Here is a 26,739-nt window from a genome sequence, read left to right as displayed (position 1 = left end):
CTCCCACAGAACAGCAATAACAAAGGTCCTGCCTACACTGGAGGAGCAGCAAGGGAGGCCATTATGGGGAAGGTGGAGTGAGCAGGACACTGAACAGGAATTGGATGTGGTGAGGTGAAGTGCAAATATAAAAAGTAGACCACCATAAGCTCTTACTTCCATAAATAAAGTAAGTCTTGGTCCTTTAAGGGTCTCTCTGGCTGTTGTGAGAATACAGTGAAATGAGGGAGACTATTCAAATGAGGTGAAACAAAATCCAATTAGGAGACCACTAAAATAACCTAGACAAGCCATGATTCTGCCATGCTGGGACGGTGAGATTTTAGGTGGAAAACAAAACTGATGAAGGAGCTGAGGAATTCAAAATTATGTCTGACTGGAAACCTAGAATAGAGTTGCCATTAACTGATCAGGAATATCTGGCTAGAAAAGTTTAAAGTTTTAAGACACAAAAGCAAGGAATTTTGGGCATAAGTATTGAGATATCTATTAGATGTCCAAGTGGAGATGTTGAACAAGGTGGTGAATATGGTTATATTCATATATATATTTATATCATATATATTATGATTTAGGTAAGGTCACCAAAATGAGTATGAAAAGAGCAAGAAATTACCAACAGTGCTGAGACTAGCAGACCAGCAAAAGCAAGATGACTGACCTGCTTACTACTTTATGGCCACCCTGTGCTGTGAGCATTAAACACTAGTAGACATACGCTGGGGGTTTGGTAAAAGTCCTATACCATGTTCAGGGCTTTTTTAAAAGAAATGATGAAATAATAGCTTACCAAAGTTAAAAACGAAAAATCATTTTCTTTCTTCCACCAGTTAGGTCAGTTGTAAATGTGTATGTCTCAGGTCCCAGTACATTGAGCCCAGTCCCAAAAAAAGATTCTATGTGTTTTTTCCCTGATCTGTGGTAACTAATAGAGTACCAAAAACATAATCTATAGGAGTGAAAATGACATTTTGAGATTCAATGATTGTTTAGCCCTTATCTCTACTGCTGAGGAACAGCGGTTTTTTCTGTTTGTTGAACTTTTCACTTAGTGTAGGGAAACTGAAAGTAAATCATTGTAAAGATTAAGACAGAGAATGAGGAGGAGGAGGGAGGTTCTGAGCATGGGCGGGAAGAAGGGTACAGTGGGAAGTTTCACGTGTTCCTAAATCTGTAAAAGAAATAAATGTTTACCTTAAAAAATTTTAAAAATTACAGAAATAACAGAATTAGAAGTCACAAACTCACTGAAGCATTTTTTTGCTCATTTCATTGTAAGAAAGCTATGTTTGGAAACTGCATGAATAATGACTTAAATTTGCTGACTCATGCTCTAGTATATTAAAGTCTTCTTTAAAAAAAAGAAAACCTGGATACTTTTGGTAATCTGAGGTACAAAATTCTGCAGCTATTAAAACTGATCTGTTATAACCACACTCTACCATTCAGTGTTATAAGAAAAAATTTAGAATCAGAAGTCAGTTTTTGGAAATAGCACTCGAATCGTAAACCTTATCAAAAAATTAATTTCACTGATTACTAGAAAATACTTACATTTAAAACACTGGCTTTATTCAAATACTACCCATCTGTACATTTAAAAAACAAGCAGAACAGAAGTAAATGTTTTATTCTTCCAACTAAATTCCAGTACTACAAGGGCAATAAAACAATGATACACTGGGGGGTGGGGGGAATGCAGCAATAAACATTTGTTAAAAAGACTGATAGAATAAATAAAACTACCAAAAAAAAAAAAAAAAAGAATCATATAAACCCATTCTGAAACCCCAAGAAGTCCTGGAATACAGAAATGCCCTCCTCCTCCACTATGTCATAGGAAGCACTGTAGGCTATTTGCTTAATATTGTCCTGGGATTACATTCTAAATTATTAATAACTGGTTACAGCTTGGTTGTAGTGCACAATTAAAATCACACTAACTTCATCTGAAGTGTCATTCTACAGTTTTATTTACACAACCAGCAAAGGGCATGTTCTAGAACACCAGCTTTAATCCTTTTCAAACACATAAGAAGCCAAATTGTAAGGATACAACAAAATGAGGCCACTGGTATTAATACAGGTAGCCTAAGTCCACATCCAGGTGGTACTGACATCAGGGAAATTTCCAAAACCAGCTGCTGCTGCCTAAGAGTTGCCACTGACGAAAGCTTGAAATAACCTGTATTCACAGGGGGGTATTGGCATTGCTGCATGTCTGAATTGGGACCTCCTGCAACAACTCCACAAGGAACAAGGCAGCCCACAAATGCAGAAAACTTGATTCATGAAACATCTAAAGGGGAAGACAAGGAAAAGTAGGTCAAAATCCAAACATCTTGAAAATAAAATGCAAACATTACAGACTATCATTCTGTAATACTGAAATACTTACAACTAGCAGGCTGTTCTCCATATCGTCGCATTATTTGATCATGGGTAAACTTCACAAATGCATCATATTGTTCTATAAATAAAGGAACATGTCGGTTACACAACTTGGAAAATACCTTAATATATTAGAGCCAAATAAACTCTGAAAAGTAAAACACAGTGAAACAATTCTGACACTTCAATCAGTCATGTAAGTAGCAATAGTGTATCAAATAGAATGCAGATTTTCATCAGGAAACCCAGGTTTTAGTCAAATCATTTGACTGCATATACAGGTTGGGTGGGTTTTATTTCCTAACAGCTTAGAATGCCCACATACCAGACTGGAGTGCCTGTGTTCCTATCTCATCTCTTCTCCATTCAAGCTTCCTGCTAATGCAGACCCTGGGAGGCAGCGGGTGACAGCTAAAAGTAGTTGGATGCCTGCCACCCATGTGGCAGATCTAGACTGAGTTCCTGGGTCTTGGCTTCAGCAAGGCCCAGCCCAGGTTGTTGCAGGATTTTGGATGGGTGGCAGGTCTCTATCAAGTCTCTTTCAAGTAAATAAAATAAAAATCTCAATGAGGGCTTGCAGTAATACCTATTTTGAAAGTTTTTGTTTTGTTTTGTTTTGTTTTTGACAGGCAGTTAGAGAGAGAAAGGTCTTCCTTTACCGTTGGTTCACCCTCCAATGGCACACTGCGCTGATCTGAAGCCTGTGCCAATCCGAAGCCAGGAGCCAGGTGCTTCCTCCTGGTCTCCCATGTGGGTGGCAGGGCCCAAGCACTCGGGCCATCCTCCACTGCACTCCCGGGCCACAGCAGAGAGCTGGACTGGAAGAGGAGCAACCAGGACAGAATCCGGCGCCCCAACCTGGACTAGAATCTGGTGTGCCGGCGCCGCAGGGAGGTTTAGCCTATTGAGCTGTGGCGCCGGCCCTATTTTGAAAGTCTTAAGTGCTATACAAGTGGCAAGTTACTGCAAAAGTCAAAACAGCACCCCCTACCAAGGAAAGAAAAAAAATTCACCTATAACCTAATCAGAGCAGATAAAGATGTTATATGACTAAACAAATTCTCTTGCTTACATTAACATGTTGAATCAACTCCTTAAGTAAAATCTATGGCTGAAAATCAGGAAGAAATTCATTTACTATACTCATCCAAGTAATTCAGTGAAACTTGATAATTAAAACTGTGGCCAGCGCCGCGGCTCAATAGGCTAATCCTCTGCCTGCAGCACCGGCACACCGGGTTCTAGTCCTCCTGGTAGGGGTGCTGAGTTCTGTCCCGGTTGCCCCTCTTCCAGTCCAGCTCTCTGCTGTGGCCCGGGAAGGCAGTGGAGGATGGCCCAAGTGCTTGGGCCCTGCACCCACATGGGAGACCAGGAGAAACACCTGGCTCCTGGCTTCGGATCAGCGCAGTGTGCCAGCCGCAGAGGCTATTGGAGGGTGAACCAATGGTAAAGGAAGACCTTTCTCTCTGTCTCTCTCACTGTCCACTCTGCCTGTTAAAAAAAAAAAAAAACAAAAAACAAACAAACAAACAAAAAAAACAACCTGCAACTTGATACAGTGACAGGCAATTTGGTATTTCATGTGTCTAGATGATATAAAAGATACATGGTCCCAAAATCTACAAATAAGTGAACAGCCAAATTCAGTTTTTTGCAGACGATACATACATCAAAAGAAAAGTCTACATGACTAGCAAATACTCCTTTAAGTCACTAAAGTGCGCCATCAGCTACAAGAACTTTGACTTCCTTTCTTGAACTGAAATTTTCTGGATCTTAGAAAACACTGTACTGGTGTATAGGAAGGGTAGTTAGCTGATATAAAAAGTATGCAATTCTTACAATAAGTTTCTAGACTTATTTCATACCTGCAAGTTTTGTGTTCAATATTTCTTCATACTCTTCTCGTACTTTCTCTTCACGTTCTTTCAACAAACGTTCACAGATCATTCCAACCTGCCGTAGGGTAAATAAGGGCTGTTCTTTTTTTAATGGTGAGGATGTTGCAGATGATGTCCCTATATAGAACATGGACAAAAAACAGCACCTAATTTAGTCATGAAAGCATCTTCTAACTGAAGAGGTTTCAATGTTGATTATTATATAAATGGAAGGTAACTGCTATCATAAGAAATACTTTGCTAAGAAATTTACTAAAATTAAGAACTGCTTTTGATGGCTTTTTTCAGCAAGAAATTTCAACTTACCGACTTTAAATAGTCCCTTTCTCTGTTTTTTTAAAAAATGATGATTTGCAAACTGCTCTAACAACAGGTACTAAAAACAGATACAGGATCAAAAAAAAAAAAAACCCCCAACAACTACTACTTTATGACTCTAAATAGGACAAGTGTGTGAAAGTATACATATACTTTGTGAAATAATTATGGGAAATCCAATGGCAGTGTTCAACCACAGCAAGGTATATCTGTACCTAAAAAAGAAGTACATGCTATGTTGTTCATTAAAAAAAAAAAAAAAAAAAAAAAAAAAAAAAAAAAACCCTCAGGCACCCAGATCATGGTTGCTACACTACATTCACTTTGGGAATATTATTTATGTTTCTTTGGTTACTGGGAATTCAAGTGGTGACTATTCATTTTATAGCATTTTTTTTAAGATAACATGCATTACTTTTAGAATTTTAAAAAAAATGGGAAAGGGTTGTGGCGTAGTAGCTCAGGCCTCCACCTGCGTGCCAGCATCCCGGCTTTTCCACTTCTGATCCAGCTCCCTGCTGGTGGAAGATAACCCAGATGCTTGGGAGTCTGCACCCATTGGGAGACCCAAAAGCAGCTCTTGGCTCCTGGCTTCAGATCAGCCTAGCTCTGACCTTTGCGGCCATTTGGGGAATGAACCAGAGATTCAAGACTTCTTTCTAACTCTGCCTCTCAAATGAGAGCAGGGGAGGGGAGATTGTAGGGAGAAAAATAGGAGCTTAAGTAACTAATGGCATTTAGGATTAAGCTTTTCCCATAACAGAATTATTACCTGGTGAACCTGGTCCACTGAGAAGAAATGCATGTGGTTGTGCATCAGAACTACAACATGGATCTGTCTGTTGGAAATTAGTTTCTAAATGTCTTCTCTTCTGCATGCGTTTATACTCCTGTTTTATGTTGTACAAGATTTGTTCTAAAAAAAAAAAAAAGTTAAAATTGGGCTTTTAAGATAAAAACTTTCAAGTTAAAAAAGAGGTAGACTTTCCAATAGTTATTTAGTAGAACCAATCTTCCCCGTAAATTCTCTTCAAGTAACATTCATAAAAACCAACATTCTGGAAGAAATCATATCAGCATAAATAGGAGCACTTTACCAGAAATGTCACATATATACCACCTGAATTCAACTATTCAGTATCATTTCTGTAAGTTTTTCACTCAAACAGGGAATCTGACATCAAACATCTACCTATTTACTCAAGATTCCTAGCCCCGAAGTTTGTTTATTTATCATACATAGAACTAACACACTAACAGGCTTTTTTCTAAACCCATAAGTAATCAGAAAGGGAAGAGTATGTATATTCAAACACACCAGCAAGATGTGACAGGTCAAAAGAACAAAGACAGAAGATAAAAATGGCTACCAGCCATTAATATTAAGTTCAGCAGAACCCAAGAATATTACAGCATTAATAGCAAAGCATTCTGAATCCTGGGTTTTTGGGAAACCCTCATGCGAAGTGGCACAGAGCAGGTCCTCTCAAAAAAATAACCGCTACACCACAGTGCAATTATGCTTAAACACAGCCGTTGCAACGGGGGATAAAATTATATCCAACATATCCTTCAGACCTGGTATGATTCATTTAGAAAGATTTTCCAATTTAAAATAGTTAACATGGCTGGCGCCGCAGCTCAATAGGTTAATCCTCCACATAGCAGCGCCGGCACACTGGGTTCTAGCCCAGTCGGGGCACCGGATTCTTTCCCGGTTGCCTCTCTTCCAAGCCAGCTGTCTGCTGTGGCCCGGGAAGGCAGTGGAGGATGGCCCAAGTGCTTGGGCCCTGCACCCCTTGGGAGACCAGGAGAAGCACCTGGCTCCTGCCTTTGGATCAGCACGGTGCGCCGGCCGCAGTGTGCCAGCCGTGGCAGCCATTGGAGGGTGAACCAACAGCAAAGGAAGACCTTTCTCTCTGTCTCTCTCTCTCACTATCCACTCTGCCTGCCAAAAAAAAAAAAAAAAAAAAAAAAAAAAAAAAAAAAAAAGAATAAAATAAAATAGTTAACATTAGGTCTCTCCCCCCAAATCCCTAAGGTTCCTTCCTGTCCAGACTTTTCTCACTACCTCAATAACTCCCAAATTAATAGGTTATCTATCTGAAAATTAATCCAAGAAGTTTACTAATCCCAATGGAAAGTGAGATTAAACAAAAAGTAGCAGTAAGATTCGTAAGTACAGTTGCATGCTGCCTCACAGGGACATGCTGTGATAAATGTACCATTTGCCGGTTTTGTTGTGCAATCACAGAGTGCGCTTACACAAACTAAGATAACTTAAGATGTCACAAGGTACTGTGATCTTATGAATCTACTCTTGTACATGCTCATCACTGACCAAAACAGCATGAGACAGTACATTACTGTGTAAGAGTATAAATTTTTCAACAGTGATGCATTAAAGAACTGAAAATGCAACTGAAGATTAAAGACTTGTGTGTGATAAGGTTTTTTAAAATTTAAAACTGGTTTTGTTAGATTTTTTACTCTCTTCTCACTTTATATTATATCCCCAGAAAACAAACCTTAAGCACTTTTGAGAAACTCCCAAAAGAACATAAATCAGTCCCTTGAACATTTTTAATTCTGCCAACTTCATTATAACTGAAAAAAAAAAAAATCGCAAAGTATGTCCCATTTAAATACTTTTTGTTATGTAAACAAACCTGTTTTGTATAAAAACCACAAATTGGAATGACTTACAGGATGGTTGTGTTTAGAGTACTTTCATGTATTAAGCTTTTTTCAGAATATTAACATTTGTTTAATGTTAGTCATTTTTAATTTTTCCATTTATTTGACTAGTTTGCAATTTAAAGAGGCTGCTAGTGTTTGATATAAATGGGTTCCTAATATTCAGAGGTATGCAATAAAACTAATACATCCTGTATCAACCAGGGCAATCACAAATATCTTTATATCAGTAACTATATTCTAAATGGAATTTAGTTTTATAAACCTCCAAACAAGATATAATCTACAAATGACAAAATCCACTAATTTAAAAGTGTGATGCAGTGAATTCTGACTGCATACATGCAGTCTCAGAACCATCAGAATCATGATAAAGAACTTTTTATCATTCCCAAAAAGTCTCCCATGTTCTTTTGCAGTTAATTTACCACTATGACCAAACACCTCCATCCACCAACACTCATGTCCTATTAATGTAGTCTCCCTTAAAAACCCACTGGCTCCACCATCTGGACTTCAACCAACCACAGATCAAAAATATTCAGGGAAGAAAGTGCATCTGTACTAAACAGGCGTAAGTATTTATGGCAGTGGTCATCATTAATTAAAGAATAAAATTTAATAACTATTTACATAGTATATTTTATATATTGTATGTGCATTGCTTATATGCAAGCATTAGACCTTTTTCTTTAAGGGACTGAGATATCTGTGAATCTTGGTACAGGAAGGAGGGCTGGAACCCATTCCCCACAAAGGACAACTGTACTTTGTGCAATTTTGCCTTTTCTAGAATTTCAGGTAAATAGACCAATTAAGAGTATGGAATGGTGTCTGAAATTCTTTCACTCAGCAAAATGTTCTTGAGATTCATATTATGTTCTATGAATTAGTAACTCCTCCCTTTTAATTGATTAGTATATCATTGTGTTTTGTCCCCCCCCCCCCCAGACATTTCATCCATCCATTCTCACAGTATCAACCTTTCGACTGTTTCCCACAAATATTCAGGTACAAGTTTTTGGGTAGAGAGTTTCATTTCCCTTGGATAAATACCCCAGAGTGGGACTAAACTGCCCAATCACACGGCAACTGAAGGGTGGTTTTAATTTTTAAAAAACTCAGAGTGACCTCATCATTTTGTATTCCTACCAACAATATATTGTATTAAGAGTTCCAGCTGCTCCACATCTTTGCCAACACTTGATACTGTCAGTTAAAGAGCTGAAGAATTTTGAATGTTATTGCCTGCACTGCTTTTCACATCTAATATGATGCAACTATGTCATCTAAGCTGCACTCTGCCCTCAGATGTTCTAATACTGGTAACATGTGATCAACAATGGTATGCAGTGAATAGCCAAATTTAACTCAGCCAAGATCTCAGCAGTAAAAGTAGCAAGCAGCTAACTGCAAGCCTCAAGCTCAGCTTATTTCAGGTCAGGGGTTATAAACTGTTTTGAGGCTGGTACTTCAAGAAATTCCCCCAAATTCAATATTCTCACATTGCTGAACTCAATCTAGGTATGTGCGTGACTTAAGCTGCTGCCATACCAGCTGAAGAAAGGCCTTCCATACACCAATAGGCTTAATAAAGGTTATATCTACTTGGTCTTAGTTGTATCAAGCGATCCTTATCAGACTAGCAAGAACACTTTATTCCAAGCACATGTAACATCTGACATTGTATGGCCAATACAATTTACTTGTCTGTTAAAAAGGTCAAATACAGCTGCACTTGCATTATCATTTATATAATACAGTTTTAATCAGATAGCCTTTGCATATACTTTATGAAGCATCGACTGAATTTGCAATCAATGAGAATAAAACATGCATAAATAAGCTATCTGCCTGCATATACCCCTTTAAAAATCTTAAAAACTACATTAGTCATCTATCATAAAATTAAATGAAAGTCACTAGAAAATTCTGTGACTCACGGCATTTTCATTCCCAAATCTAGTAAATGCCACTAACATTGCTAATAAAGTTCTCCTTAGCAAGTAGGTGAAATGAAGGAGCCAGCACATATCCTGTGAAGTTTTTTTTAAAAAACAAATTAGGAAAACATGAAAAGAAAAAGCTTCTTTTTAGTTGTTCACTAATTACTGAAAACACTGTTACTGGGCACAATGAATGGAAAACAATATATACAGGAAAAATTAGCTTTGGTACTTAAAGAAAAACAAGACAACAAAAAGCTCTGCATTGATAATAAGATAAATAGCATCAAAGGAGAGTGAGAGAAAGAACATGAAATTAGAACTAAAAATGTGTTTAAAGGAAGAACAAATATGGTAATGGGGCAAAGAACCAAAAGAATATTTAGGATCCATAAGATAAACTACATATCTACTTTGTGAAACTCAACTTTGGTTGCAGACCCATAATGCTTTACTGTTTTCCTACTTGACATCAGTTTAGATCAAACATTAAGGTTTCGGGCCGGCGGCGCAGCTCACTGGGCTAATCCTCCGCCTTGCGGCACCGGCACACCGGGTTCTAGTCCCGGTTGCCCCTCTTCCAGGCCAGCTCTCTGCTATGGCCCGGGAGTGCAGTGGAGGATGGCCCGAGTACTTGGGCCCTGCACCCCATGGGAGACCAGGATAAGTACCTGGCTCCTGCCATCGGATCAGCGCGGTGCGCCGGCCGCAGCACGCCAGCCGCGGCGGCCATTGGAGGGTGAACCAACAGCAAAAGGAAGACCTTTCTCTCTCTCTCACTGTCCACTCTGCCTGTCAAAAATAAATAAATAAATAAGGTTTCGTAAACAGTTTTAGGTATTAGGAGATCCTCTGTTATCACTTTAAGTTATTTATTTCTCTATGGAGTATCTCTGAACTTTAAGTGAAAGTGCACCTAAACAGAAATCCTAAACTGTGGGATTAAAAAAAGAAACCAGTTAAAAGATTGCCAGTTCTAGCAGGAATATAACCTGTCATAACCAGTAAGATGTGAAACTAAGAAACTATTCCCAATATAAGAAATCTAGATTTCTGAACAACATACTAGCCACTGCCATGTCTACTTTCTAAATCAAAATACAATTGGGAGTTGCTATGGAGAACTATCTTTGTAAATCAGCGATTTTTTCCAAGGATCATCTGTTCTGAACCTGAAGATTTTATATTCTCCTTGAAGGAATCTTGAGGAAAATATTCTTATCTAGCCAATAGCTATTTGACTAAAAAGAATGACTTGATGCTACTTTAAAAATTCACTTTGAAACTACTGCTATATCAAAGGGACCTAGGACCAATTCTAATACAAGATAGGCAAGGTAGAACAACTACAGTTTTAATGTCTATATGGCTTAGCATGAATGCCAATAAGCATAATACCACAACACATAATTATATACACTTTAAGGTGTTATCTAGAGTAACCTAAAGTATTCATTTATTTCCTTATAGGAGAAAGAAAAATTAAGATCACTATAGAAGGTCAAATTCCATTATTTCACTGGTGCTATTTAAGTCAATGATCACTTATTTGAAATAAATGACTCAAATTTCTGAAAACCCTGCACTAAGTAAAAATTTTACAATTATCTGCACAATGTTATTTCACTAATGCAGAATCCAAAGACAGCCAGAAGCTGGATGCTCTCTGATAACTACTTAAGTTATGTACCTCTAATATATACTTTTACACTAAGGGATAAGTTAAACCCTGTTGTTTTTGTTCTGTAACTCTTAACTAATCATAATTATCTTCTCAAATAACTTTCAAGATGCAAAAGTAGATAGCAGTAACAAAAATACAGTAAATAGAGGAGGGAGAAATTTAACTGTCCAAAGCTAAAACCCCAAATGTGCTTGTTACAGGAAACATTTGGTTCCAAGGTAAGAGGTCCAACTCTTATTCCAGTTAACCAGCCATGCAGGAAATTTATACTTACCTCCAGGTTTTAATAAATCAAGATACTTATTTCAAATTAGTTTTCGTTGGTAATAAAGAACCAGTGAAATGAGAGAAGCTGACCTTGAAGTAATTATAGTTTTCTTTCCTCCTGTAGGAAGAATGTCCCTTAGACAGTAAAGTATTATATGATATAAATTTAAAACTTAAGTCACTTTGTAAAACCCATGAAAGCAGATTCCTTGAGGATTCTAGGGCAGCACAATCAGACTGAAATAAAAGTACGCTTCCTATAATAACTTACTAGGGCACAAAAAAAAATTTTTTAAAAAAAGCAAACATGCACACAAAAACTGCTTTACCATACCTGGAAACCAGAATTTGCAAACTGATGACCAACAGCCAAATCAAGCACTAGGACATGTTTTGCCTGAATATATTTTTAACATTAAGTATGAATTTGTGGGCAGTATTTAAAATACAGGTGACTTAACTTAAATAATATGACTTCTGACTATAATTTTACAAAGAAAACTGCACTATGCTGCAAAACTCAGCTGAAGAAGAGTGGTCAAATTTAAGAGCTTCTACAATTTTATTGCACACATAAATCACTTAGAATGTTAAAATGTAGATTCTGAGAGGCAGACATATTCTGCTTCTCTAATGAGGCGATACTGCTGACCAGCAGCAAGGTTAGAATTCACTAGTTCCCACCTAGCTTACTTCACTCATTTATATTACTTGTCTGGAACTTGGGGTATTTTAAGTTTCTAGTCCCTAATGAAAATAGTAACTTTCTTATTGTGGCGATTCTAAAATGTGGTCGAAGGGCTGGTGTCGTGGATATCAGGTTAAGCCACTGCCTGTGATGCTGGCATCTCATACAAGCACCAGTTCAAATCCTGGCTGCTCAACTTCCAACCCAGTTCCCTGATCATGAGCCTGGGAAAGCAAGTGAATATGGTCCACCCACATTATAGAACCGGATGAAGCGTCTGGCTCCTGGTTTCAGCCTGGCCCAGCTCTGGCTGTTGCAGCCATCTGGGGAATAAGCCAGCAGATGGAAGATCTCTCCCTTGACCCCTTCTCTCTGTAATTCTTTCAAATAAAATAAGCAGATCTTAAAACACTAAAAAGGGGAAGAGCATCAATTTACTGTTAGACATGGTAGAGAACAGGAGATGAGGGGAACAGGCATTAACAGCTAAGTACTATAAGTACATAAATTAATATTGGCACACTCACCTAGATGACTTCTGTAGTTCTAAATCAGACACACCCTTCCTTAACAGGAAAATTACTCTGGAATTTAACTTGATTGGAATTACTTAGGTGATTCATTACATAATATTAACCTATAAACACTGATTCTTGGGGCTGGCACTGTGGCACAGTGGGTTAATCCTCTGTATGCAGTGCCGCATTCCATATGGGCTCCAGGTTCTAGTTCCAAATTGGAGTAGAGCAAACCAGCAGAAGACCTTTCTGTCTCTCCCTCTCACTGCCTGTAACTCTACCTCTCAAATAAATAAATAAAATCTTTAAACACTTATTATTTCATGTCTCCTAAAATACTTTAAAAAAATGTATATTTATTTATTTGAAAGAGTTACACAGGGAGAGGAGAGGCAGAGAGAGAGAGAGAGAGAGAGAGAGAGAGAGAGAGAGAGAGAGAGAGAGAGAGAGGTCTTCCATCTGGTGGTTCACTCCCCAATTGGCTACAACGGCCAGAGCTGTGCCAATCCGAAGCCAGGAGCCAGAAGCTTCTTCCAGGTCTCCCATGTGGGTGCAGGGGCCCAAGCATTTGGGCTATCTTCCACTGCTTTCCCAGGCCACACTAGAGAGCTGGATCAGGAAGTGGAGCAGCCGGGACTTGAACCAGCACCCATATGTGATGCCGGCACTGCAGAGGGCGGCTTTACCCACTACGCCCCAGTGCTGGCCCCTAAAATACCTTTTTTTAAAAAAATCTTTTAAGTTATACAAGTTTCATGTATTTCATATACAAATTTAGGAACATAGTGACACTCTTCCCCCCAGTCTCCCTCTTGCCCCCATGCTTCATCCCTTCCTCCTCCTCCCTTATATTCCCACTCTTAATTTTTACAAATAGCTGTTTTCAGTTTAGTAGAAGAGGTCAACAAATAGTGTGAAGAAAATAAAAGAAACAACAAAAACACTGTTCCATGGAAGAGACAAGGGCTACAAACAATCATCAAATCCCAAAATGTCTATATCACTCCAATACATTACATTTTAGGTACTCTATTAGTTACCTCAGATCAGGGAAAACATGGTATCTGTCTTTTTTGAGACTGGCTTATTTCACTAAGTATAATGTTTTCCTGTAGTGTCCATCTTGTTGCAAAAGACAGGATTTAATTTTTTTTATAGTTGAGTAGTACTCCATAATGTATATATACATACCATAATTTCTTTATCTAGTCAAAACCCTAAAATACTTTCTAAAAAGGAAATTCATAATGATGTGATAAACAAATGCATTTACTTTTCTATTATGACTCTTTTAGAATTAAGACCACTGCTCATGGGCCAGTGCCGTGGCTCACTTGGCTAATCCTCTGCCTGCGGCACCAGAATCCCATATGGGCCCCAGGTTCTAGTCCCAGTTGGTCCTCTTCAGTCCAGCTCTCTGCTGTGGCCCGGGAAGGCAGTGGAGGATGGCCCAAGTGCTTGAAGCACCTGGCTCCTGGCTTCGGATCGGCATAGCTCCGGCCGTAGAGGCCATTTGGGGGGTGAACCAACGGAAGGAAGACCTTTCTATCTGTCTCTCCCTCTCACTGTAACTCTGTCAAATAAATAAATTAAAAATCTTAAAAAAAAAAAAAAGACTATACTGCTCACACCAAAAGGCAATAAATTACAAGCCTACAAACATTTTTGCTTATCCTATGTATTCTGTAAGTTATGTATTTCATATATATATTTCAGATATACAAAGTCAAGATTTCACAGAAATTCTAACTTCTAGCGATTGAGGGCCTACTGGGAAGGCCTACTGAAAATACAACAAAGGGTCCACATTCCCATGGCTGGAATTAACTAAAGATACAGATTAGCTAAACTAAACATATAAATTAGAGCATTGCCCAAGTGGAAACTAAGTCTAGTAGCATTACGTTGACTGCTTGGGGAGCTATTAAATCAGAGAGGCGAGGAGCTGAACCTAGTACTAAAGAACCCCAAAAAGCATAAGCACCACATGAAGGCAGAAAGAGCAGCCAGAAAAATGGCAGGGGGGGGGGGGCAATAAATGGGATCACAGAAAAAAAAAAAAAAAGTATTTCAGAAAGGGATGTGTCAGCAGAGTGAATGCTTTAAGAAGTCATTAAGGAAGACCGAGTGCCATGAAGTCACTGGTGATTTGACAAGACCTAAGGCACAAATACATTAGGAGTTAAGAATTGAACAAATGGAAACACTATTTGAAAGAGCTATGAATGTGGATTTGAAAATGCAAGCATCTAGGAGACAGCTTAAGGAAATGAGGATGTTTTATTTATTTATTCCCTAAAGGGAGGCCTGAGAATATTTAAAACCGAAAGGAAAGATCTAGTTGATAGAAAAAAGGAAGACACATTAAAAAGTGCCATTTGAGGTTCCCTATCATGAGTTTCCAGCACTCACAGGCAGAAAATGTTCTTATAATACTCATAACAATCTCAGAAAGCAGTTACTACTGTCATCACTGCACATTTTTGTAGATAAGGAAAATGAAGCTGTACTTCAGTCTTTTGAAAGGTCATACATCCAGAACATAGACCTGACTTCAGGGTCCAAGCTCTTAACATCTATCAACCTCTCCATCAGTGTAAAAGAGTACTTTAAAAGTTCATGGGGGCTGGCGCTGTGGTGCAGCGGGTTAAAGCCCTGGCCTGAAGTGCCGGCATCCCATGTGGACGCAGATTCTAGTCCCAGCTGCTCCTCTTCCCATCCAGCTCTCAGATAAGGCCTGGGAAAGCATTAGAAGATGGCCCAAGTACTGCACCCACATGGGAGACCTGGAAGAAGCTCCTGGCTCTGGATTGGCGCAGCTCCAGCCGTTGTGGCCATCTTCTGGGAAGTGAACCAGCGGATGGAAGACCTCTCTCTGTCTCTACCTCTCTCTGTAACTATGTCTTTAAAATAAGAATAAATAAAATCTTTAGTTCATGGAAAATAGAATTAAACAGATGAATACAGGGGCTAATGCTGTGTCGTAGGCTAAGCCTCAGGCTGCCACACTGGCAGAAAGAGCAGCCAGTTCATGTCTCCTGATCCTGTTCCAATGCAGCTCTCTCTGCCTATGGCCTTGGAGAGCAGTGGAAGATGTCCTATAGTCCTTGGGTCTCTGCACCCACATGGGAGACCTGGAAGAAGCTCCGGGCTCCTGGCTTCAGATAGCCCAGCTCCAGGCATTATGGACATTTGGGGAGTGAACCAGTGGATGAAGAACTTTCTGTCTCTCCCTCTGTTTGTTGCTCTACCTCTCAAATCAATAGTCTTGGGAAAAAAAAAGTATGAATTGATTCTGATGCAAAGAACATTTTTTAAAGGATTTATTTGAAAAGCAGAGTTACACAGAGAGATCATCCATCTTCTGGTTCACTCCCCCAAAAGGCCACAAAGGCCATGGCTGGACCACGTCAAAGCCAGGATCCTAGAACTCCATTCTGGTTTCCCATGTGAGTGCAGGGGCCCAAGTACTTGGGCCATCTGCTTCTGCTTTCCCAGCCACATTAGCAGGAAACTAGATTGAAAGTTGAGCAGCCAGAACTCGAACAGGCACCAATACAGGACACCAGTATTGCAGGCAGAGGTTTAACCAAATGAACCATAATGCTGGCCCTTTCTAAATATTTATTTGAAAGGCATAGTTAAAGAGAGAAACAGAAAGTGAGATCTACCATCTTGCTTCTCTACCTAAATGACCCCAATGGCCAGGCTGGCCCAGGATGGGCCAGGATGAAGCCAGAAATCTTGAACTTCATTATGGTCTCCAACATGAGTGGGACTCCAGCTTCCCAGGCATATTAGCAGGGAGCTGGACTGGAAGCAGAGCTTATATGGGATGTGGTGCTGCAAGCAGTGGCTTATCTGCTGCACCACCAACACCAGCCCCACTCAAAAATTCTGATGGACAGGAAGGCAGTAGAAGAGATGAAACATAATTCTCAGCTTCCTCACAGAATAGTCACCCATACCCAATCAGGGTATTTTATTGGTGTGTTCAAAATGAGGAATACTCTGAACTCTAAGTCAGCACTACCACAGATGTTATGAGTGATTATAATGCCAGCCTCTGTTAATGCTGTGTCTCACCCTGGGCTGTGGAAGGTAGAGGTTGTTACAGTACCAGGTCCCCATTCTGTTACAGGAATTAAAATCTCCTATACTTTTAAACCAGTCATACCACTTAAAAAAGTTCTTCCAGAGAATTATATTTTGACAGTAGAAATAAGGTAATCCCCTATCACAGTTAAAGGGCAAATCTAAAGAAATGTTTGAAAACATGACTTTCTTCAAATTCTAGTCTGCTTTCTACATTTGCTAAATCAGTCCAACAATGCTAGTTCATTTTCTAAGATAAGAAACATAAGAAAGATTAATTCTTCAAAGTCCCTCTAGACAACCTCTCCCCCCCTTTTTTGAGGGAGTTTTCTAAGAATTAGCATTAATGGAAATAAACATGAAACCTAAAGGAAAAAGAATATATACTACATATTGAGACAATTTCAGAAAGAAAAGCTTCAACATCTATTCTTTTTAAAGATTTATTTGAAATGCAGAGTTACAGAGAAGCAGAGACAGAGGGGTCTTCCATCTGCTGATTCACTTCCCAATTGGCCACAATGGCCGGAGCTGCGCTGATCCGAAGTCAGGAGCTTCTTCCAAGTCTCACATGCGGGTGCAGGGCTTCAAGGACTTGGGCCATCTTCTACTGTTTTCCCAGGCCATAGCAGAGAGCTGGATCAGAAGTGGAGCAGCCGGACCTCGAACCAGTGCCCATATGAGATGCCGGCACTGCAGGTAGCAGCTTTATCTGCTAAGCCACAACACGGGCCCCAACTTCAACATCTATTTAAAAAATCATTTTTTTAAAAGTTTCAAAGGCTGTTAAAGTGTGATTAAATAGTAAACCAATTTCAGCAGGCCATCAAAAATGGAAATAATGTCAATGTGGAAAATGTTCATGAGAAATTAAAAACAGGTACATTTTAAAAGGGTATTAAAGTATTTTAATACAAGTTTGGATAGCTAATAAAGTATCAACTGTGGTTGCTCTCCAGTCACTCAAGAGACTTACTCTTTTTTGCCTAACCAAGCACAGTATCTAGAATTCAAATTGAGCTCATAAGGGCTTAAAACAAGTGAATTCTAAAGGAATTTCAAATTTTAAACAATGCAAAGAAAACCAGGTCCATTACTAGACCTCAAAATTGAAACTTAAGTCCTGGGGCCGCTGCTATGGCCCAGTGGGTTAATGCCCTGGCTTGAAGCACCAGCATCCCATATGGGTGCCGGTTCTAGTCCCAGCTGCTCCTCTTCCGGTCCAGCTCTCTGCTCTGGCATGGGAAAGCAGAAGATGGCCCAAATCCTTGGGCCCCTGCACCCATGTGGGAGACCCAGAAGAGGCTCCTGGCTCCTGATCGGCACAGCTCCGGCCATTGTGGCCATTTGGGGAATGAAACAGAGGATGGAAGACCTCTCTCTCTGTCTCTACCTCTCTCTGTAACTCTTTCAAATAAATAAAAAATAAATCTAAAAAAAAGAAAAGAAAGAAACTCAAGTCAAAAATCATTTAGGTGGAAAAATTCCAACTTTAATTAAATTATAACTTTCCATAGCACTTTATCATCTCAGGATGATCTGCTTGTGACATATGTGGCAGACTGAAACTAGTGATTGAAAATGTTTAAGGGAAAAAAGCTAAACCCCAAGACAAATTAAAAGTGCATTATAATCTTCTTTTCTGTGCTGTAAGGTTAATTACCAGCCCCCAAAATTCTAACATCACAACAAAGATAAATTTTGTTATACTGCAAAATTCTCATCAGCTCAAAATGAATACCAAAACTGGAAAACTGACAAACCAGATTTTTAACAACTACCAAGAATTCCTTGCTCAATACAGAGCTACAATGTCATCTCATCATGTGAGAAAAGTCCACTTAAATCAGTTCTTTTAGAAATAAAAGATCAGATTTTCATGTCAAAAAATATTTTTCCTAAAAATCCTATAAAATCTTTAAAAATGTATTTCTTCAATCAGCAAATCTGATAATGGTAAAATTCTTATAAATGGGCCTATTTAAATTATTGTTTTCTATGTAATTCATGTTTAAAAAATACTGGGGCTGGCGCCATGGCTCACCAGGCTAATCCTCCACCTGCAGTGTCGGCACTTCGGGTTCTAGTCCGGGTCGGGGCACTGGTCCTGTCCCGGTTGCCCCTCTTCCAGTCCAGCACTCTGCTGTGGCCCAGGAAGGGAGTGGACGATGGCCCAAGTGCTTGGGCCCTGCACCCCATGAGAGACCAGGAGGAAGCACCTGGCTCCTGGCTTCGTATTGGCGCAGGGCCAGCCCATAGCAGCCATTGAGGGGTGAACCAACGGAACGAAGACCTTTCTCTCTCTCTCTCTCTTTCTCACTGTCTAACTCTTCCTGTCAAAATAAAAAAGAAGGAATACTGGAAAGTATTATCAAATGCCTCAAAAAAAGTATCCTTCCAAGTCTTAAATTTAATTGCAGTATTTATTACAACTTGTTTTAGTCAAACACTTTTGTCATAAAATGCCACCTATTTAACTATACTGCTACAAAACAGTCCAAAACAAAAAACTGGTACAGAATCTAACATTTTTCTTTCAACTTTAGCACCTTTAAGAATCTTAGTTAAGGCCGGCGCCATGGCTCAATAGGCTAATCCTCCGCCTTGCGGCGCTGGCACACTGGGTTCTAGTCCCGGCTGGGGCGCAGGATTCTGTCCTGGTCGCTTCTCTTCCTGTCCAGCTCTCTGCTGTGGCCCGGGAGTGCAGTGGAGGATGGCCCAAGTGCTTGGGCCCTGCACCCACATGGGAGACCAGGAGAAGCACCTGGCTTCTGGCTTCGGATCAGCGTGATGCGCTGGCCACGGCGGCCATTGGAGGGTGAACCAACGGCAAAAGGAAGACCTTTCTCTCTTTCTCTCTCTCTGTCCACTCTGAAAATCTGAAAAATTTTGTGCTACGTTTAAAAGAAATGGTAAAAATAACAACAACCTTGGAATTATTTTCAAACCATATGAGCATACATTAAAGAGTTTGTGGGGAAATGGAATTAAAAAATGTTTTGAGTGTAGAAATCTTTTAAAGATCATGTGTATAAGTACAAGCCAATCCAGTTAACAACTGTTGCTACACCAAGACTGCCACTGATGAATCATCTCTCTCAGATGTGTTTAGAAAGTTGAGAAACACTTTTAAGTAAATGAATTCTAGAATCCCCAAACTCAGCAAAATAAAGATGGTTCTCTTTGAATTAAATTCATTTGTGAACATTTTAGCATCTGTAAATGCTAGGCTAGGTCATGTCTGAGGAGTTATTTCCTCTTAATACCTTTTTAGAAGTAGGTAGTCTTGGGACCAGCATGTGGCGTAGCAGGTAAATCTGCTGCCTGCAGTGCGGGTATCTCATCTGTGCACTGGTTTGAGTCTCAACCGCTCCACTTCTGATCCAGCTCTCTGCTATGGCCTGGGAAATCAGCAGAAGACAGCTCAAGTCTTTGTGTCCCTACACCCGCTTGGGAGATCTGGAAGAAGCTCCTGGCTTCGGATCGCCACAGCTCCGGCCTTTGCGGCCAATTGGGGAGTGAACCAGAGGATGGAAGACCTTTCTCTCTCTGCCTCTCCTCTGTGTAACTCTCTCAAATTAATAAATAAACCTGAAAAAAAAAAGTAGGTAGTCTTCTCAAAGGCAAGAAATTCACTGTGGTTTCACACATGCACAGAGAACACCCCTTGAAGTCAACAGTAACAGATAATGTGTTAACAAAGGACTATAGGAACCACAAATTGCTGGCTAACTGAGTTCCAGGTACTTGAAAATACCCACTCCTTTAACACCATTAGTTTCCTGAACCAACTGAGGTCCAAACTCAATTCACGCTGTCACTGTATATTCTTCAAGGAGATTCAAAAGTTTGTTTTCAAATAGGGAAAATACCCAAAACTAGGTACTTTAATGATTTTTTTTCTCAACCTCATATTACTTCTATTACTGTGCATTCCCAGGTCTATCTAAACAACAGGAAAGACCTATCCTACTCAAGCAATACACCATATATTCTTTTTCCTATAAAGGCATTCAAAAACTAAAGAAATTACTCTCCTTTACACTTCAGGTTATGCTTCCATAGCAACCATAGTGGTTATTAGTATCCAGGCTTAGCCTATGTGTTTTCTATGCTCAAGTTACCGCTTATTTTCTACTGTCAATAAATAAATAAAAAGCTCAGTAATGAATACAAGTGCACTGTTTTTAATGGCCATGAACTTGCAAAATTCTTAAATGCATAATTCATGGAACTATGAAATAACTACACTTACATACATAGTTCTACCTAAAATATTGGGTTTAAAATCCAAAGTACAAAGACCATTAGAAAACATTTATTTGCCAAATTCACTAAAAACCTTAGAAGCAACAGCTGTCTAAATAACCACAAAATACTAAAAGACACTTCTGGCTCAATATAAATGACATCTGAAGTGAGATGCTGTCTTCTCCAACAGACATCTCATTTGTTTGCCTAGAACCATTTATATTTCATTTAAGCCAGCTGGTGTCTCTGTCTGCAGGCATGCATCAGTGTCTAATGAACAATCTATACTCCCATAAGCCTTCTTCATTCACAAGCTGTAGTTTCCATTTTTAATGGCAAGTTTCCAGCAAATACACTGAGTTCTTACAAAGGAATTTAACTGTTCATCCAACTTAATTCCTCAGGCAATCTAGAACAATGGTACCAACCCATAAACAACGTGTATTAATATGCTTAGCAAATTCACAAATAGGTTGACATCCACAGGAGGATCTGTTCACTAGATCATTCATTCAGCACACTATTATGAAAACAATGCGTTGCATTTGACGGACAGTCTCTTAAAATGTTGCATAATATTTGGGTTTTATTCTTGGGAATATCATGACAATCTTTTGGCTAAATGGTAACACAATGAGATGTGTTAAAAAAATCAAACAATAAGGACAGAATACTTTGAAACTTGCTTTCAACTAACCAACCACAATGACTATTCATGCACTGAGGTATTCATTTCTTCCAATCATGTACAATATTGCCCCCTTTTTCCCAAATATCTACCCTCATCATCTACTTTTCCTTTTCCATATCCAAGGTATTATAAGCTTCACTGCTGACACCCTAATTGGATAGGTAAAGTTTTTCTGCAAAGGACCAGACAGCAAATATGGAGTTTTGGGACAATACAGTCTGTCACAACTACTCAACTCTGTCATTGTAGCCTACAACATATGGAACTTTAAAAAGCTCCGTTCCGATAAAATTTGATTCATATACAATGAAATTTGAATTTCACAGATTTTCACGTGTCATGAAGTAATTCTCTTTTCCAACCATTAAAAATGTAAAAAAACACATTTGTAGCTCCCAGGATGCATGAAAATACCACCATAGTATTTTCTAGACCCTCCCCTAAATGATGTACAACATTTCTGAATTAGTGAATCAGGTGTCCCAAAAACCAGAGTTGGCATAGGCATTGATAAAGGAGACCCTAAAAAAGTCACAATGCTAATTAGCAAAATAAAGGCTTCAAGTTTTGAGGTTAAGCAAGAAAGCTTAACTTCCTTCAGTTTAGCCCATCCCTTTTTACTAGTATTAAGTTGCAACAGTTTGAACAATATCGATTTAAATGATAGCTGTCAAGTCAAACTAAAATAACAGCTAAGGTTTAAAACACATGTCCAAGTGTCTGAAACTAAATAAAGCCACAACACGACTTCAACTACACCATCAGAAGGAACTAGTGTTATTAAATATCCAGAGAATACAGATAAGTTGCATACTATACATGCCCTGAAAAAAAATAAACTTCAGAACTCTAGTACTAAATTATTTAGATTATATTTGAACCCACAGAAGTGAAAGGAAAAGAGAGTTCCCATAGAATTTCAATTTGGTAAATCCAATCCTGGCTACTTGTTTCAGCTAAGGATATGAGTATCCACTCTTAGGAAGTTTAAGAATCGCCACTGTGAAAATAGCAATCTAAAAATTGAGTGTTTGGGAAAATCATTTCTAAGTTTCTTCACATGAAAACTGAGAAGCTCCTTGAAACTTGCGTAAGACTAGCTCCTTTTATGAAAATATTAGTACAAAAAAAAAAAGCATACATCAAACTGGCCATAAACACAAGGCCAAATTAAATTAATTTGGAATGTCTTTCAAAATTACAATAAAAAGAAATTTCCGTTTTAATTAAGTCTAACTTCAGCAATGTTAACTAGCTTTCAAGTCAACTTTTTGTTAATATTCAAATTAGTTGAGACAGCTAAATAACTTTTAGCAACCTTCATAAAAAGATCAATTCAGATGTTATTTCAGGTTTCAGCAAGTGACCAAACTTCCAAAGTGAAAGTCAAAAAGCACCTTGAATGAAGGAAATATTTCAGAAAATGAATGTGGATTTGAATTCTAGTAACTTTACTTTTATAATCATTTAATTGCAATTTGAGATGTGGAGACAACTGTATTAACCAGTGCTGCCAATACATCAATGAAATGACAAGCTTGCCAATGATCACAATTCTTTCTGAATACTTTCTCTAAAGTGAGGAGACATGTTACAACCACCCCTCACCATTTTACATATAATGCACAAGATTACTTTAGCATTGAGAAGTACATTAACTCCCAAATTTAACCCTGTTAATTCACTTTCTTGACCGAAATGTATTGGTTACAGCTTTTTTGAAAGTGGCCTTAGTAGCTGCTAAGTACAAATCTCACGACATCATTTCAGTTTTCATACCATTTCACTAAACAGACACTAAAAATGTAAAACACCTGGAACTCATTCCAGATAATGGTTGTTCCCTTTTTCGTTTTTTAAAGTAAAACCTATCAATCAATCAACTGAATACCTTGATATAGAAGACAGCATAGGTATAGTCATTCATTTTACCTGGGAATGCCTGTGAAAACGGGCCACAATTCTAAGCTGTATGCCCTTAAGTTAAGTATCAGTAAAAATGGTAGCTGGGTATTTGAATCTTTTCATGGTTTGGCAAAGGATATTTTGAAATGTGGCATTAAACAAAAAAAACTTCATAAAGTCAATTCCAAACGGAAGTTACCAAATATAGAGGTATATACACTTCTTACTTTTTTAAAGCTAATGATAAGGAGACATTTAAATTAAGCTATGAAAAGGCTTTGTCTAATGCGATATTACTACCAAAGGCTCTCACAAAAAACCTTGGCAAGCTACACACAAAGGAACCCGATTTACACTTCAAGTCCACAAAAGCCTATCCTAGGACTGTGCCAGGGGCACACAAGGATTTCAAAGTCCAGAAAAAAAAACCGGGCACACACATGCTGTACAAAGCAGCCAAAAAGGCATTCCCCAGTCACTTTCAGGAAATGTTTCAAGATAAAGAGCAAAAAAAGTCTGTGAAATCCCCTGGATCCTTAGGGTGATTTATTAATTCTTAAGACTAGGTGGTTTTCTCCCAACGTGACTTTGTTGGGCAGAAATAAAGCCTTCTCAAATAAAAGCAATCACTCAGCCCCAATTTTCAGTACAATTCGCTTTTCGTCAAAAGTTCAAGATTCCCAAGGTCTAGACGTATAGTGCGATCACATTACAGTACTCGGGAAGACTATTTTCTTTGTTGTTGACCGTGCTAGGGAAACAGGTCTTGACTCAGCCAAAGTGGCGTTCTTGTGGGTGATTAATGACAGGCCTAGATCTCGCCCCAGTGACATCCATCCCCACCCCCTTCCCCCTCTACACTAAAATCAGCCATGTCTGAACTGGAGGAGGGGCTGTCGCCTCGCCTCAAACCACCTAATCCAGAGTTAATAGCTGCAACCAATCGATTCAGGCAAACACATCGAGATTCGGGTGAAATGTGAGCCTTCTCTCGCCTAAATTTGTGAAGAACATCGCCCTCGCTGATCATTTCCGCCGGGGCTCTACCGACCACGGAAACACTCGATTCCAGTCATGCCGCCCAAAGAAAAAGATCTTCCTCTTCCTCACAATACCGGCCCGGCCCTCATCCACCCCATCTCCCGCCTCGACATCAGGCCATTTCTATTGTGTCTCCGTAGCCCGAGGAGCTAATTATCAGCAATGTGGTCGCCCGAGCACTGTGTTGAGAACGGAGACCACAGTCCAGCGCCCCCACCCCGGAAGCCTCCTGCCGCGCACGCCCCCACGATCCCAGCGCTCTCGCCCACCCCCGAGCCCGCGGGGCCGGGTCCCACCTGTGGTGAGGCGGGAGGAGACGTCGCCAAAGGGGGACGGCTCCATTCGGAGATACTTCTGCGGCGAGGCGGCCGCGGCCGAAAAGGAGGCGGCGGTGGCCGCGGCCGCCGACGACGGGGAGGCGGCGGTCGAGGTGGGCGCTGATAATGGCGCACATCGTCTCCGCTTCGGGGACGCCGGGCTCAGCAGCGGGTCGAAATCCAGAGTCCTTTTCAGAGTGGCTCCGCACGCCATGGCCTCAGGCAGCCGAGGCGCCGGGCTCGGGTGGGGTCGGAGAGGGGTGACGGGAGGGGACCCGAGGGGCGCCTAAGCCACGGGCTCAGCAGGAGCCAGGCGGGTCGCGGAGAGCCGCCGCCGCCGCTGCCTCCGCGGCAGGGGCAGTGGCCAGGGCAGACCCGGGCGAGAGCGGGAGGGGCGGGCGGCAGCGCACGCCGGCCGCGTCAGTGGGGGGCTCTTCCGCCTCTTCAGACGCGGCTCCCACGGGAGAGGCTCCGGCCGCCCCCGCCGTCCGTTCAAGCTTTTGCGCCGCGCCTGAGTCGCTCCTGAGCTGAAACCTGCTTCCTTCGGAAGTCGATACCAGCCCCGTGGGGAGGGAGGCCGAGACGCAGCTCCTGATACGCCCGAGCGCGGCCAGCAGTTCGCGAGCAGCAGTCGCTGTCGAGGGACTGCGAGGCTGCTGCGGCAGCAACAGCTCAGGAGAACACGTCCAACTGCTTCCCCCTGTACTGTACGACTCTTCCACCCGCCGCCGGCCCCAATATGGCGTCAATAACAACGCCGCCGATTCAAATCCTGCGGCCTCAGGGCGCGTGCGCAAATGGGCGGCTCCACCTGTAGTTGAATTCTGGGAATTGTAGTGTTTGACTGAGAGGAGAAATCGACGTGAAAGGCGGTCATGGAGTAGTCACAGAAACCACGACTCCCGTCATGCAAGGCGTGCGATTCTGAGTTCCGGGTTGGAATTTAAATCCCCCTGCACAGCTTCAGTGTAAAAGGAACTTAGCATAAGAGAGGAAAGAAAAGGTTCTGAGGCAGTAGATGAGAAGGACGAGAACCTGTGGGGAAAGCAAGGCAAACGTACTACAGGCTCCTATGACTCAGGGCTTAGTTTTTCCTACAGTGATTTAACAACCGGGAAATGGAAAACTAAGCCAACGAAATAACACAGAATAGATTATTTTGGATGTTAACAGAGCCAAAAAGCAAAACCTGTCATAGGAAATAATAACAAGAACATGAAATCTATTTAGGATTCCAAGAGAAAACAGCATTAATAGTATCGAGATTTTCGATCATTGGTGGAATGCGATGCTTTGCCCATCCACCTAAGTTCTGCAAAGCCAGACGCTTCTGTACAGGAACAGGATTTGAACAAATACAGGACCAAACTGTTTTGCTCCAGGTGAAAAGCAAGTGATTTCAGAAATGCTATTATCTCTGTTGAATATTGGTGTATACAAGTACCTTATGAACTGTAAAAAAGAAATCAAGACATAACGAATTGTCTAGGTAATTGTCTACACAGTGGACCCATTTTGAAAGCAGAGGGGAAAAGGACCTAATAGTTGTAATTTTAATCAGATACCAAAAATTAGAATTCAATATAAAATTAATAAAGATTTATGTAGAAATGATCACCAGTTCTCTGTCTTTTACTCTTGAAGTTATCAATAGTATATAAGAACTAATTTTCTTATGGGAATGCCAGATTAGCCAATTATTATCAATCCCATATCAAATTATCCAGAAACATGTTTTGTAGCCATTTTGTCTATTGTTTGTTATACCTTCTTTGGACGGTAGCTTAATATATTCTTGTTTTATCGAATTGTCCAATACCTCAGAATCTTTCCTTATCACACTGTGTTCACAACTAAGTCATGATACTTTTAATTTAGGATATTATACTGTTTGGAAAATATCTTTTGAGAAGTATCAGTATTTAATGAAACAGTGGGTTAAGACACTGACTAGATAAACTTACTAAACTCTAGACACTCCATGATACTGTGAAAATTAACAGAATATATTTTATGTAACTACAAAAAG

General features: G+C 40.1%; 2 protein-coding genes across 4 annotated transcripts in view; one reads left to right on the top strand and one right to left on the bottom strand.

Annotated features, from left to right (window-relative positions):
- The window catches only part of ORC3 (origin recognition complex subunit 3), a 91,995-nt gene extending 71,874 nt beyond the window's left edge, over positions 1–20,121 (top strand). Inside the window, exon 20 of one of the 3 annotated variants that reach the window (XM_051854484.2) lies at positions 19,893–20,121. In XM_051854484.2, the coding sequence (XP_051710444.2) occupies positions 19,893–20,027 (135 nt within the window). In that variant the 3' untranslated portion in view covers positions 20,028–20,121. Of the gene's footprint in view, positions 1–1,218; positions 1,768–19,892 lie in introns of those variants that run through there. The other 2 variants (XM_070073792.1, XM_051854485.2) reach the window with 2 other exon arrangements.
- On the bottom strand, positions 1,551–25,463 carry AKIRIN2 (akirin 2). The gene is made up of 5 exons (XM_002714571.5): positions 24,690–25,463; positions 5,383–5,526; positions 4,260–4,409; positions 2,399–2,470; positions 1,551–2,299 (listed from the first exon to the last, which is right to left on the bottom strand). The coding sequence occupies exons 1-5, from the start codon at positions 24,922–24,924 to the stop codon at positions 2,289–2,291; spliced, it is 612 nt and encodes a 203-aa protein (XP_002714617.1). The 5' UTR covers positions 24,925–25,463; the 3' UTR covers positions 1,551–2,288.
- Between the last annotated feature and the right edge of the window lie 1,276 nt (positions 25,464–26,739).

The sequence above is a fragment of the Oryctolagus cuniculus genome, chromosome 5 (genome assembly GCF_964237555.1).
Source record: "Oryctolagus cuniculus chromosome 5, mOryCun1.1, whole genome shotgun sequence".
Lineage (NCBI taxonomy): Eukaryota > Metazoa > Chordata > Mammalia > Lagomorpha > Leporidae > Oryctolagus > Oryctolagus cuniculus.
The sequence above is the reverse complement of the archived record's forward strand: the minus strand, read 5'-3'. Positions and strand labels throughout refer to the sequence as shown.

Bases quoted from the DNA above. Each gene is read 5' to 3' on its own strand.
- AKIRIN2 (XM_002714571.5), bottom strand. From the start codon at position 24,924: ATGGCGTGCGGAGCCACTCTGAAAAGGACTCTGGATTTCGACCCGCTG. The intron at 5,527-24,689 runs GTGGGACCCGGC...TTTTTTTTTTAG, and splicing joins CTCCTCCCGCCTCACCACAG to AACAAATCTTGTACAACATA. The intron at 2,471-4,259 runs GTATGAAATAAG...CTTTATTTATAG, and splicing joins ATTGAACACAAAACTTGCAG to AACAATATGATGCATTTGTG.